This window comes from Vombatus ursinus, unplaced genomic scaffold (genome assembly GCF_900497805.2).
Source record: "Vombatus ursinus unplaced genomic scaffold, bare-nosed wombat genome assembly UNPS02014852.1, whole genome shotgun sequence".
NCBI lineage: Eukaryota > Metazoa > Chordata > Mammalia > Diprotodontia > Vombatidae > Vombatus > Vombatus ursinus.
In genome coordinates this window covers 2,886,757-2,901,298 of record NW_020954630.1, presented here as the reverse complement: position 1 = coordinate 2,901,298, position 14,542 = coordinate 2,886,757, and the positions used below count along the sequence as shown (strand labels likewise).

The following is a 14,542-nucleotide window of genomic DNA, read 5'->3' as shown; positions in this document are numbered from 1 at the left end:
AACTTGCAAACCATTGAATGCTCTTAAGTTGCTGTTTAGGATTTAATAAAAAAAAAAGAGTGGTTTGGAGTGAGCTTCTAGTTCAGCATCTACTGTACTTTATGAGGAACAGAAAGGGAATCAAATCAGAAATACATTGATGGATACTTACAAATAAAGGCATCATCTAGTTTCCATTTGGATTTCATTACAGAGCCTATTAAAACTAGAGCTATTAAAGCCTTTGAAGTTCAAAGCTGTTCAGTAATGAACTAGCCACATTGATAGGCATCATCAGACAATATAACTTTGACATGTTCCTTGCCCTCTCTAGCTGTTTCCCTTATAATTTGGCTAGGAGAAGTTATGCAAGCAGAGAGAGGCAATGCCAAACTAAATTAAATTAGCTTTTATTAAATTTCTTATGACTCTGGGACCATGTGCAGAGTTGGGCAGAGAAAAATTAGATAAAAGTTTTTGTCTTGTCCCTATTCACACACATTCTATAGATACAACTGACTTTGTTACTCCAGCTTTGCATCCTTAAGCAGGCAGTTGTACTCACCTTGGCCCACTGTCCCAGAACCACAGAAGAAATTTAATAATAGTTAAGTAAATTTAGCTTGTTATTGCCTCTCCCTACTCACAAAACTTCTAGCCACATTATAAGGCAGACAGCTAGAGGGCAGGCAACATGTCAAAATTATATTTTTTTACATTGCGTATCATTGTGAATCATTCGTTATTGAACAGTGTTGAAATTCAAAGATGTTAAGATCATTTGCTTTTTTATTAAGAGTGACTTCTTAGATTATTTTATGTTAGTCAAGGGAAAATGAGCTGTTTTTTTTTTTTAATTAAGATTTTGGTAAAATACCCAAGTAAAATATTGAGAGGAAGTTGGTCACCATAAGTTATATAGAGGACATTATGAAAACTGCAGTAACTCACTGGAATTGAATTTTGATTTGTTATTATAGTGAATAATTTCTGGTTGATTAACATGAACTCTTCTCATTTTCATGGACTTATTAATGTAGTGATTATCGTTACTTGGTCTATTCAATATTGTTAATAAGTCTTTTGACTGTTCTTTCGTATCTTTTCTTGAGTTTTTTTGTGTGTGTTTGTTCAGTTTTATGTCGTAATTTTTATCCTTGTCATTTAGGTGTTTGGGATAAAATTCTGGAGCCTGTTGCATGTGTTCGAAAAGAATCTGAAATGCTTCAGCTCTTTCCTGGGTATTTAAAAGGAGAAGATCTATTTGGCTTAACAGTCTCTGCCGTGGCAAGAATAGCTGAATCAGTGAGTGCTTTGATTAAGTTGTAAAATAGAAATTTTTTTTCATCCTGGAAAATTCCTTTTTACTTTATTCACATAAAGTACTTATTCATTCATATATTCATTCAGCAACCATTTATTAAATGTCTGTCATGAAGCAAGTCTTGTATGGAAAATCAGGTATAATAAAGGCTTGATTGATATCCTCATGACTAATAAATGATCTTTGCTGCTAACTGATTTACTCTAAAGAGGGTATTATTTTTGGACACGACTTGTTCCTCAAAATTGAATTATTTCCCACACAGTTTTGGAATACACATAACTGAGGCTAAAGGTCAGACTTTTCAAGAGCAATAATTGTTAATGTTGCAAACTCACTTGTGGAAAGCACAAGAAAGTCCCTATAGGCTATTTACTAGAATTGTATAATTTCCCTCTTGGATGGCCCAACACTGCATGAATGGATCTATTTGGTTAAAAAAAAAATCAAGGTTATATGAATTTTATAGTAGAGAGACAGAGTCTGAGAAGTAAATTAAAGCAGAAATTCTCTTAGAAATAAGTTATACTTCCCTAAAATAGTCTGAATATTAACCACATATCTGACCTTACATACTGTGATATTTAAAATGGAAATGAAACTGATATGCAAAAACAGCTAAGAAAGTAAACAGTGTAAAAGTGGGCATATGAGACTTAAAATTCCAAGGAATTATCGGTAACTAGAGCTATTCATATTGACACATGTATCAGAAGTTGAAGTTATTTCCGAAGCCCCTGGGTGCCAGAATGTTTTATAAAGAAGTGCAGGTTCTAAAATCCCATTTGGTTATATGCATTGCTTGCAGTCTTGTGAAAAGAGCCCCATCTTTTCCTTTTTTAGAGGAAAGTTGGCAGGGTTCACTAAATAATCTCTTCAAAAATCAGTTTGCATATCCCTACATAATGTTTGGTGCCATGCAAAAATTTGGTCCCTGCTCAGCTACTTATTCTGCTGTGTGAACTTGTGCAGGTCACTCTTATTTGGAAAATAAGTAGGTTGGGCCAGATGATTTCTTAGTTCCCTTCTGTAATTTATGATGCATGAATGCAGCTTTTAAAAACTATCTTAGAAACAAAAAGTGCACCTTTATTGTTGAAAATGTTCATAAGCAATATTTGCATCAATGTGGAATGACATTTTCATAGGAGACTCCAGATCTCTTTTTTGCCATGCTTGCACTTTTTATTGTACAGGATTAGATCCCTTTCTTGCCACACTCATCAACAAAAGATGCTCCTTGATGGTCCTGGTGACTAGATAGGTAGTGTAGGATATTCTCAGATGTGTTAACTTTGGTCTCTTTAATTCTTCCTTTCAGCTTCCTGGGGTTGAGGCATGTGAAAACTATACCTTCAGATATGGCCGAAATCCTCTCATGGAGCTTCCTCTTGCCATTAACCCCACGGGCTGTGCCCGTTCTGAACCTAAAATGAGTACCCATGTCAAGAGGTTTGTGTTAAGGTATTTTGTTTTAACTTCACATAGTACAGCCCAGGGTTTCTAGGCTCTGTAGTGGTTTTCTTGTGCTTTGTCTGCTGCTCACAAACCCTGTTGTCTCTGGCTGTGTATGTGCATGCCCAAATGAAAAGAGCTCTGCTGTGTTGTATTTGCTAATCAGCTTTCCATGTATGTGTGTCTTATCAGAAAGAATGGGAAAAACAATGTGACTTTGTCCCTTATTCAGAGATGTCTTCAGTTTTCTTTGTATTTTTCTGTTTATATGCCTATGCCTACAGGCCTCACACCTTGAATAGCACCAGCACCTCGAAATCCTTTCAGAGCACAGTCACTGGAGAGTTGAATGCCCCTTATAGTAAACAGTTTGTCCATTCTAAATCCTCTCAATACCGCAAAATGAAGACTGAATGGAAATCCAATGTGTATTTAGCGCGGTCTAGGATTCAGGTGAGCTGAAACTCTCTCTATGGATGTGTTTTGTTCTCTGCAGAGAAGTTTGATGAAATTTATATAACATGTGTGATAAGAATTTCACATGACTGTTAGGATAATTTTTTATATCTGTTGTCTTGATTTCCTTGCCACAATAATTTGCCAAATGAGACATCAATGCGATGATTAACTGTAGATTCAGGTTATGAGTTATTTTACCCCAGGTAACATGCTAATGTTTAAATTAGGACGACAATTTCCAACACCTAAAGAGAGTGCTATCACAATGTGGGCATTGAATAAAAGTGAGTTAGAGAAGGGTGGGAGACAGGATGCCATTTAAATTTCAGTGAGTTAGGAGGTTGAACAAAGATCAATTTCATTATTTCCAAAGAATAAGAAAGCCTCTCTGAAAACAGGAGAATGTGGACCTAATTTTCTCACTATCTTGGTTGATAGAAATCATGTTTTAATTTTATAGTCCTGAAAGATGTTATTTACTTCAGGTATTGTACCAAGTACACTTAGTATGTTAAGTCAAGTGGATTAAAAACATAGAGAAAATTCGCTCCCCACTCATCCAAAGAAGCAGAACCCATGGAATCTAACAGTTGAGCCATAATTAGAAACTTCTATTCCTACCCTGAATTATTCATCCTGCCATATGGTTAGCTTCTGGATAAACTTGTAGAGTAGTGCTGAAAAATAATCTTTGCAAAGAGAAAAGATACAGCAATGATTTTTTTAAAAATTCCTTGTCAAGCTCTTATCTCCTCCAAGGACACTGGAAAAACCCAGACAGATTTCCTCCAAGGACTGTGAAAACCCAGATTAGTAGATAAGTTGCACAGGGATTTTTGATGATATTATTCACTGCTCAGGTACAATCATAATTGAACTAGGATAAAGCACATCTTTTAAAGAGACAAAGCATAAGATGCTAGGTTTTTTTAGCCATCACCATTATAGGCGAACAACCTTGTTTGGCTGAAGAACCTTCTGAGAATGAATCCTTTTCACTAAGTAGAATTTAATCTTCCTCTTGTGCTGTTGGTTCTCTCAGCCAGTAACTTGCAGCCAAACCCAACTGGCAGCATTGTTTGAGGCTGCACATTTTCTAACAAGGACAGGAATAAGTGGTCATTTTAGTATAGTGTTACATGGCAATATGATAACATGGTAACTAATCATGAAAGGCTGAAATCATCATATATGTATTTCCTTAAGGTCAGGTCTGATCATGTCACTTCTCTACGCTGTAAATTCCAAAGACCTGGTATTGCCCTCTAGAATCTAGATCAAACTCCTCTTTAGCTTTTAAGATACTTCACCACCTGACCCTCACCTATTTGGATCTTACTTCCACACTCTTATGATCCCTCCAAACTGCCCTTCTCTCTTTTTTTAAAATGCATCACTCCACATCTCTCATTTTCATGCCTTTGCACTGGATGTCTCCTAGGCTTAGAATACATTGCTACTTTATCTTGACCTCATAGAATCCCCCTCTACCTTTAAGATATATCATCATCTTCTATATGAAACATTTCTTGATCCCCTCAACTTTTAGGGCCTTCACTTTCAAATGACTTCATATTTATTTGTATTTATTTTCTATTTTCTGTGTGTCTATATCCTTCTGGTGTCCCATTAGAATGTAAACCACTTTGAAGTAAGGATTTTATAATCATAGTGCTTGACATATAGTAGGTGCTTAATAAATACTTAATTGATTAAAAATAGCACCTCTCAGGTCAGGATTGATTTTGTTGTTCAGAATATTTTAAGTCTAACATTAATAGCAATGAAGATCAAAAGCTTCTCCAGGAATCTGCAATGAGTTAGGTATACCTTTAAGCAACATTGTTGAAGACTTAGAATGCCTGGTTGGTTGACTGAATGTTTTTGTGTTGGTTTTTTGTTTTATCTTCCCTCTTACCAGTTCATTATCTGTCTTTATTTGGAAAATAGGTCAAAATTCTCCAGCTATTTTAACATTTTTTCATAAATGCTAGCTTTGAATACGTTCAGAATCACCGCGGTATATTCTACCAACATATTTATTATCATTGATCATTATTTAGTGTTGATGCCCATGTGTGTGTGTGTGTGTGTGTGTGTGTGTATGTATGTGTAAGCACTTGTACACACACACACACACACACACACACAAAATCAAAGTGAATTCATTATATGAAGGGAAAAAAAGGTTAACTGTTGCAGAATCTAGAAAGATTATATACAGAGTGTGAAGGTTTCTCGAACTATATGGCAAAAGTCTTTGAATAGTCCAAGCAGAGTAATGAGTGCACAAATTTCAGACTATAGGATATACAGTGAAAAAAGTTATTAGCATCCAATTGATATATTAGGGTGTTTTGTTTCTTTTAACCACATATAATTGGTGTTCTTAATGCAGTTCTGAATTTCATGGTCTCCTTTTACAGGGACTAGGCTTATATGCTGCTAGAGACATTGAAAAGCACACCATGGTCATTGAATACATTGGAACCATCATCCGAAATGAAGTAGCAAACAGAAAAGAAAAACTTTATGAGTCTCAGGTAGATATTCTCTGTATGTTTGCAAATTTTACTGTACTCAAACTAATATCAGACTCTCACAGTGCTACTGAGAAATGGGACCAAATCTGGCCATCTTGTGCAATCATTATTGAATAAAATGGCCGCTACCTTCTTTCTTCTCGTCCTGTACTTTTTGTAGATAGAGTCACATAATGTTACATGTATCTTTGACCACAGTTAGCATTTATAAATATGGATGTGATCGGCCAGTGAGATGTACCTCTTCCCCAACCTGTTTCCTGACAAAATGATTAGCAAGTTGAAGTGTAAACATAATAAACTGTGCCCTGTTGTAGTTTGGTGATTGCTGATGGCTTCTCGTTGGGGAAAATTACACCAAATATTTATTTCTTTCCCCTTTTTTAGAATCGGGGTGTGTACATGTTCCGCATTGATAACGATCACGTCATTGATGCCACATTGACAGGAGGGCCCGCAAGGTAGGTGACCCTAGAATAAGTTAGGTTCTTTCCCTAAGTTGTTCACATACCTACAAAGAAGAAATTAAAGAAAGATTTGAGTAGTATATGCTGTCAAGTAGTATTTCTCCAGTTAATTTAAGGAAAGCTAAATCATCTAAAAATAAATCTTGTAAATTTATTTAAGTTGCATTTACAGTTTTTCAAGGTAAAGGTTGATAGAGAAGGGTAATTAGTGATTTTCCTCTTAATCGAAATTGAGTTTTGTTTAGATCTTTCCATTTTGACTTGGAATAAAAAATGCTTTCCAAAATGATGGCTTTGCAGGTATATCAACCATTCATGTGCACCTAATTGTGTGGCTGAGGTGGTGACATTTGAAAGAGGACACAAAATCATCATTAGTTCTAATCGGAGAATCCAGAAGGGGGAAGAAGTAAGTAACTGAGGGGCTGTTGGGATTTTTGTTGAAGAAAATGATTATTGTGCAAAACATCTTGACAAATTTCTTCTGAGGAAATTGAATTAATCCAAAAAATATATTTATGCTACTAAATGACAGTGAGATTAGCCCTATATTTTTCAGATATGGGTCAAGTCATTCCAAGATGGTAACAAGGAGTTTTTGGTGGAATTACTGATACTAGAGAGAGCTCTGAAGAGCTGATGATGAATTCTGAAAATGAGATCAATTGTCCTCTGCCTTTTTTATATACTGTCCTTTAACGTGGCTATAATCCCAAGGAGAGCAGAGCTTCCTATAACTTTGTGGTAATGGTTCTTTATAAAATAGTCTCTGGAAAGGAGTATATGAGTAAAGGTATCAAGGGTCATCCATGGATACATAAAATTTTGCAAATTATTTGTTTTTGAACAGACTATATCATTTAGCCACATGCACAAAACTGGATCTTGTTTTTTATAAACACAGAAGACTTTTGTAATTTTTTTCTATGCTTAGACATCAGAAACTACCACTGAATACAATGTAATATTAAAATTGGAATCTACTTTGGAATTTTGTAGTCCACCCCCCCCCCCCATCTTTATACCACAACAAACTGATAATCATCAGCAGGGATCTTACAACTTATTAAACTGTTGGAAAGCTTTAATTCTGGGAAAACTTTTCCTATATTGAGTTAAAATCTGCTTCCCTATAATTTCTGCCATTTGATCCCAGTTCTAGTTTCTATAACAACAAACAACTCTGATCCCTCATTAAATAACCCTTGGAAACTGCTGTGTCCACCTCTCTAAGTTTTCAACTTGAAATTAAATAAACATCCCCATGTCCTCCATTAATTCTTCATATTGTTTGGATTGTAGATGCCTCATCACTGACTGTATTCCCCCTTTAAATGTATTGAACGTAATATTAAAGATGTGGTCTACCTGGTGAGGAGTACAGTAGCCTTAGCTTTTATGATCTGGACAACACTATATTCAGTTAATAATGATGTTTACCTTTACATATTACTTTACAGTTTAAGAACTGCCTTCCTCAAAGTAATTTTGGAAGGTGTCAGTAGTGCATTTTGATCCCTATTTTACAAATGAGAAAACTGAAGCATACACTAAAGGACTTGCCTTAAAGTCTTAGAACTACAATTTATCAATAGCTCCAGGCATACACTAGAATGCAATCCAGTCATCATCTGTCACATGTTGTTTCCATGTCAAGATTACAGTTGCCTTCTTTCCCTCATTTCTTATGTGCAACCATATGACGCAGTAAGTTTGTGCCCAAAATTCAGTTGTTTTTTTCACACAAAGTGCTGTCAAAATAGGTTTTCCCTGTTGTATACTTGAGTAATTTTTTTTTAAACTTCTTTGCCAGATTTTACGTTTAGCTTATTACATTATTCTGTTTAACTTTTTGTGAACTCTGGACCATTGTTTCATCTAGTCTGGTGGTATTTTAAATCTGAGTCAGCAATATTCCTTAGTAATTTTTCTTCCTAGTTAAATGTCATCCATAGATTTGGTAGATATGCTCCACTGTCTTCATTCATTTAATGAGAATGTTGAATAGGATAGGATCAGAACCAGAGTGGAGATGTGCCTATAAGTAAACAATAATTCATCGTTTTTTGAGTATGGTGTCCCCCCAACTCTGTCCTGAAACCTTTTCTGTACATGTATGTGTATGTATCTTTCTTGATAATCTCATCAGTCACAGGTTCAGTTGTCATATGTACGGCAGTGACTCCTAAATCTATATAATCAATCAGCCCTAATGTCTTTCTTAAACTATAGTCATCTCTACTCACATGGCCATAGGCATCTTGAACCCAACATGTCCAAAAATGAAGCCTTATCTTTCCCCCATCACCTTGCCCTCCTCCAAATTTCCCTGTACTCAAAAAAGAATAGTATAAGAGAAATTGAGGTGTTTTAATAGGGAAGATTACAGGAAGGAGGTGGTATTTGAACTGAGCTTTAAAGGAAGACAAGGATTCTTGGGGGCAGTGCTCTCGGCCTAAGGGAGAACTTGTGTGAATGCAGTGAGGCAGGGAATAATTAATTTTCTCCTTTGGTTTGTACATTAGAAATCCTTAAGAAAAATAGTATAAAAATGAGCCTGGAAAAAGTAAGTGCCACTCAGACAGTAGAGGGCCTTAAAAAGTCCAGGTTAAGGAGTTTTTTTGAGCAGAGAAGTAGACATTGTTAGACCTATGCCTTAGGAAGACTATAATAATCAACCAGGAACTAGGATGATTCTATTATGAGTGGAGAGAAGAGGATACATGTAAATGATGTTATGTAGGTAGAAATGGCATGAAGTCATTTGAGGAGATGAGAGCAGGGTAAAGGATGATTATAAGGATCATGATGTCTTCAACAAGACAAAAAGTGAGAGAGGAAATATTGGAGGAAGGGCAGTGCAGGAGGAATAATGAATTCTTTTTTAGACATGTGGAGTTCCAGATGTCCAGAATTTATCCAAGCAGACATTTGACAATGCTCTGCTGAAGTTCAGTAGATTAGGGGCAGCTAGGTGGTGCAGTGGATAGAGCACTGGCCTGGAATCAAGAGGACCTGAGTTCAAATCTGGCCTCAGACACATAATACTTCCTAGCAGTGTGACTCTGGGCAAGTCACTTAACTCCAATTGCCTCACTTTAAAAAAAAAGTGAAGTTCAGTAGATTACAGCTATATAGATTTTGGAGAGTATTATGAAATGTGTGTTTCATAATATCTGCAGAGGCATGATGAAACTGTGGGAGCTGAAATCTTCAAGAGAGCAAGTGTATACAGAAGTGGAGGTCTATGATAGCTTGGGGAAAACACTCATGATAAGGGGCAGTAGGTATATATTGATCCAACAAAGGATACTGAGAAGCAGTCAGAGAAGTAGGGGAATTGTGAGGGAGCACTGTAACAGAAGCCAAGCGAGCAAAGAGTGTTTAGGAGAGGACTGGTGAGTGTGAGTTTGGAAGCAAAATTCCAAAAAATTAACAGGTGAAAAGCAGTCAGAATAGTAATTCCTTCTAGGAAGAAAGCCAAGAGGTGGTGGCAGCATTATAAGACAGAAAGCTTTAAGATAAATTACAGGATAAAGTGAGGGTGTTTTGTTTTGTTTTTCAAAGTGACGTAGACCTGCTTACTTACATGCATGACGTAGATGTACTTACATGCATCAGGGAAATATGGAGAGATAGAAGATGAAAAAGAGAAGGAATGATTATTGGGGCCAACTTCTTGGGATACAGGAATGGACAGGATTTAGGGCACAGGAGAAAAGCCCCCTCTTCCTCAGAGGAGAGAATAAAAATGGAGAGTATCAGTGAAGATGTTGAACAATTTTGAGGGATAGAATAGGGGGAAGAGAGCCTTTGACCCATCACTTCTTTTCCAAGTAAAATAGGAGGAAAGAGCCCCTGAAGGGAGTTGGATGGAGTGATGTGACTTCCTGTGGCAGTGTTTAGGAGCTCAGGAGCATAAGCAGAGATGGCATGTAGGGATAATCCAAGCTTGAAGATTGCTTTTTGTCTGGACTACTGCAGTGCAGCAGCCTCTAACTGATGCCCCTGCTTTCAGACCCTCCCCTTGCTAAAACATCTTCCATACAGTTGCCAAACTAACTCAGCTGGTCTGACCACATCACTACCCTGCTCAAGAATGTTCAGTGACTCCCTTTTGACAAGCTCCTTAGCCTTTAATTTAAAGAGTTTCATCACCTGGTTCCTCCCTACCTTTCTAGAGTGTTGTGAGCTCTATTGGTCTGATCAGCCATAGTCAAATGCCATGTACCTTGACTCCAGCACAGTGATGTCATTTTGGTATGAACGAAGGACAATAACCAGAACAGACCAGTCATCTTTCTAGAGTTGGTTAGCCAGAGTGCCACCTTGTTCCTCTAGTGCGGCTCTCTCCCGCTCTGCGCCTTCGAGCACAGTCCTGCGCTGCTCACTCTTCTTCTTAGAACCCTGAGCTTCTGCGTCCAATCAGCTGATTGGCCCTTCTTGTTCTTATTCTAAATGTAACTTTTAAATAGTCTTTTGGCATTTTGACTTGTAAGGTCATAAGTTACTTTAGGGCAGGAGGTGCCTTTTTTTTCTTGTTTGTGCCTAGCACTTAGTGAATGTTTACTGAATGAATTGATTTCTTGGGTGTTGGACAGCTGGGGAGCTGCTGAGGTGGAAGTTCCTCTGGTAATGAAGATTGGTACCAACCAGAGAGTCGCTTGGGGGCAAAGAGGTCTTAGTACTTCCCCTAGGTCACTCACCCTGCCAGCATCGGGCAGAGATAGGACTTCAGCCTTGGTCCACCCTATATCTCCGAGGCAAATTCTCTATTCACTTTGTTTTTAGTTAAGGTGGTTGTTTTTTTTAAATTGCCTCCTATTCCTCTCGAACCATGTTCTTTTTGAGACTGTGGCAACAGCACCATCCTCATGCTTTCATAAAATCTATGGATATTGCCACCTCCAAGATGATATGAGCACTTTTCTCCACAGTTCCTCTATCACCAACCAGTTCTTCCTTGAGGCCGGAATTAAACCTGCTTTCCTGTTTTCTCCACATCAGAGGTGTCTAGCTGGGAACACTCAAATATCTAATATAAAATAGAAATACAGTAGAATACAAAATTAATATGTGGTTTTCTAAGTCAGTATGTAGCTGGCAGGGATCCATATGAAGTGGCCCTGTTTATGTTTGACACCACTGTCCTACATTATATCGTTTAGACAAAATTCACACAATTTCATTGTCACACTAGAAAGACATTGTCACACTTCCAAAATCAGGGTCAGTATCTGAAGACCTGAATGTTGGAGTAAAATACTGTGTTAACAGAAGTAAATCCTTTCTTGGTCTCAAAAACAAGTGATATTAACAACACCACATCTACCATGGACAAGTTTGTACAAAAGGCCACTCTAGCAAATTAAGAAACTCTGGCTTGAGAAATGTTGAATAAATGTCTTGGGGAGAGGGGATATTCCTAGGTCCAGCTTGCTCAAAGTCAGACCTTGGGCAAGTTAGTTTTCTGTGTTCCTTTTCAAGGTTTCCATATAAACTTATCAGAGAAAAGCCCAAAGGAACAATAATCTTAAACAATGCTTTCCTCTGTGTTTTGTTTGGCTTTGGGGTAAGAGGTACTCCTTTCTTCTTATGAGTTTCTCTCTCTCTCTCTCTCCTGGGCAGCTTTGCTATGACTATAAGTTTGATTTTGAAGATGACCAGCACAAGATTCCATGTCACTGTGGAGCTGTAAACTGCCGAAAATGGATGAACTAGAATGCATTCCTTGATATCTCAGAGGGCTGCTTGACCCTAGGAAGACATGATTCAACACAATTGAATTTTGTGAACAGAAAAAGGTTTTTTTGTTTTTTTTTTATGTTTGTTTGTTGTATGATTGAAATGGCTACTGGGAGTTGTGCTTTCTACAGTCCTTGGGTTAAGAAGTACCAGAAGGAAGCTGGCTCAAGCAGACTTCCCAAAGCTAAATTACAGATGGTCCAGCACCTTTGCTTTTGAGCTTCTTGAGGAGAAACTTTGACTGGGGTAAAGAGCCGATGGCTGCCCTGCTCCATGGTGGGGAAGGGGTAGGAGGGGGGGCCTCCTATGAATGTAAGACTGAAATCACCAGCGAAAGGGAGATGTCCAAAGTGCTGGCCACAGCCTTATTTGATAAAGGGGCAGGCCCTCTAATTAAAAGAAAATTTTAAATAAAGTAGACACCACTGAACAAGGAATGTACTGAAATGACTTCCTTAGGGATAGAGCTAAGGGATAATAACTTGCACTAAAATACATTTAAAATACTTGATTCCATGAGTCAGTTTATTGTAGTTTTTGATTTCTGTAAAATAAGAGAAACTTTTTGTATTTATTATTGAATAAGTGAATGAAGCTATTTTTAAAAAAACAAAGTTAGAAAAAAGCCAAGCTGCTGCTGTTACCTGCAGAACTAACAAACCCTGTTACTTTGTACAAATGTGTAAATATTTTGAGAAGAAAATTACAGTATAAAAAAATAGTTATTGACCAAATGCTACCAGGCTCTGCAGCAGCTCGGGTGCTTATAAATGTTGATAGGGATGTTACAATATGATCTTGTGTTACTAAACATGCCATTATAACAATTATGTAACAACCAAAATTTCAACTTAAAAAAGTTTTTTTTTTGTTTGTTTTTCTAAAGGCCTGACTGTGTGATCTATTAGTACTTCATTGTCTTGTACACTTTAAGGCTGTTAGAAACACAAGCTCACTCACACACTATGACTACAACTTTTCTAGATGTTTTAGTAATTGAGATTAATTTTTTTCATATTATATTGTTGCATCCCTACTTCAGTCAGGTTTTTGTGTGTGTGTGTGCTTACAATTTGTGATAACTGTGAATAACTGCTTAAACAAACAAAACACCCAAACCGAAGCTGAACTTTTTTCCCCTCCAGCAAAAGTAGTTTTAATTAGATCATTGGTTCAGACCACAGTGAATCATGTAAACATAATAGGATCATGTAGAAAGAGAGCTTAAAATCTTACCCCAAAGCTTTCTATTTAAGGAAAAGGCATTTAAAAGGAAAAAACAAAACAAAACAAATTATGCTTGCAGCTGCAGGACTCTGGCAACAGGGGTTTGGAAAATGTAATTTAAAGATGTGTTTGTATGGACTGTTTTTGTTTACATTTCTTTTTTTAAAAAAAATAAACACTGTTTGTGTTTGCTTGTAGAAACTTAATCAGCATTTTGAACCAGGTTAGCTTTTTATTTTATACTTAAAATTCTGGTACTGACACTTCACAGGCTAAGTATAAAATGAAGTTTTTTTTGTGTGCACAATTAAAATGGACTGTAAAACTGTTAGTATATCAGTGATACAGTTCTAAACTTGTAATGTATATGGCATGATGTATTTTTATCTTACAGAATAAATCAATTGTATATATTTTTCTCTTGATAAATAGCTGTATGAAATTGTTTCTTGAATATTTTTCTTCTCTTGTACAATATTCCAACATCCTACCAGTATTTGTCTTACAGGATTTTTTTTCTGTTCTGTATAATAGTACCTAATGTTGGCAAAAAATTTTTTGAATTTTTTGAAGTATACAGAGTGTTATGGGTTTTGGAATTTGTGGAAACAGATTTAGAGGATCAGCATTTACAAATAAAATATTTTACGTCTATAATGGCTGTTTCACATTTCCCTTTGAGGACATCCCCCAAATCTGTCTTTTTTATCAGTGCTCCTGATGTTTTGCTGATTCAGCTTGCAGAGTAATCTGGGTGGTGGAAATAGCCCCATTGTTCTCTTCAAAGATAACTGATTCAGACTCATAAATATGTCCAAGACTAAGACGTGTACTCTCCTTCAAAAGAGTAAAAGCAAGATTTTTCCTCTCTGCTTCTTTTTAGGCATTTTGCTCATAGGTGAATTTAAAAACAATAACTTCTATTCCTTTCTCAAGTCTAGGAATGTCTATTTAACTGATAAGTTTTTAGTTTCTTAACTGTCAGGTAGACTAGACTCTACTGAATTTGAACTCAATTCTTTATTTTTTTGGGAAAATGGGGAAAAACATTTGGGGGGGAACATTTTTTGTGGGGAGAGGAGTGGCGTATTTCATTGAAATGGTAGTTACATATTAGAATCGCCAATAAGTGATTTATGTGTACTGGATTTGATATTAGGGTCTTTCTGACTCTGAGGCCAGTTCACTAACTGATGTAATTTGGTACGTCTCTGCCCTGGTTTTGTTTTGTCCACTTCTAAATTATGATGCCTACTCCCCACTAAGTATTCTGCACTCTATTTTCCAAGTAAAGATCCTCCTCTTTTGCTTCACTCCACAAATCTTTAGATGCTTTGTGCTCA

The 14,542-nt window shown here is 36.7% G+C and overlaps 1 protein-coding gene across 6 annotated transcripts in view; it reads left to right on the top strand.

Annotated features, from left to right (window-relative positions):
• KMT2C (lysine methyltransferase 2C) overlaps positions 1-13,853 on the top strand; it is a 285,908-nt gene extending 272,055 nt beyond the window's left edge. For 5 of the 6 annotated variants that reach the window (XM_027841013.1, XM_027841014.1, XM_027841015.1 and 2 more), the window contains 7 exons: positions 1,148-1,284; positions 2,625-2,767; positions 3,043-3,211; positions 5,644-5,760; positions 6,148-6,221; positions 6,528-6,636; positions 11,856-13,853. In XM_027841013.1, coding sequence (XP_027696814.1) covers positions 1,148-1,284; positions 2,625-2,767; positions 3,043-3,211; positions 5,644-5,760; positions 6,148-6,221; positions 6,528-6,636; positions 11,856-11,948 — 842 coding nt within the window. In that variant the 3' untranslated portion in view covers positions 11,949-13,853. The remainder of the gene's footprint in view (positions 1-1,147; positions 1,285-2,624; positions 2,768-3,042; positions 3,212-5,643; positions 5,761-6,147; positions 6,222-6,527; positions 6,637-11,855) is intronic. The other variant, XM_027841016.1, reaches the window with a different exon arrangement.
• The last annotated feature ends 689 nt before the right edge of the window (positions 13,854-14,542 follow it).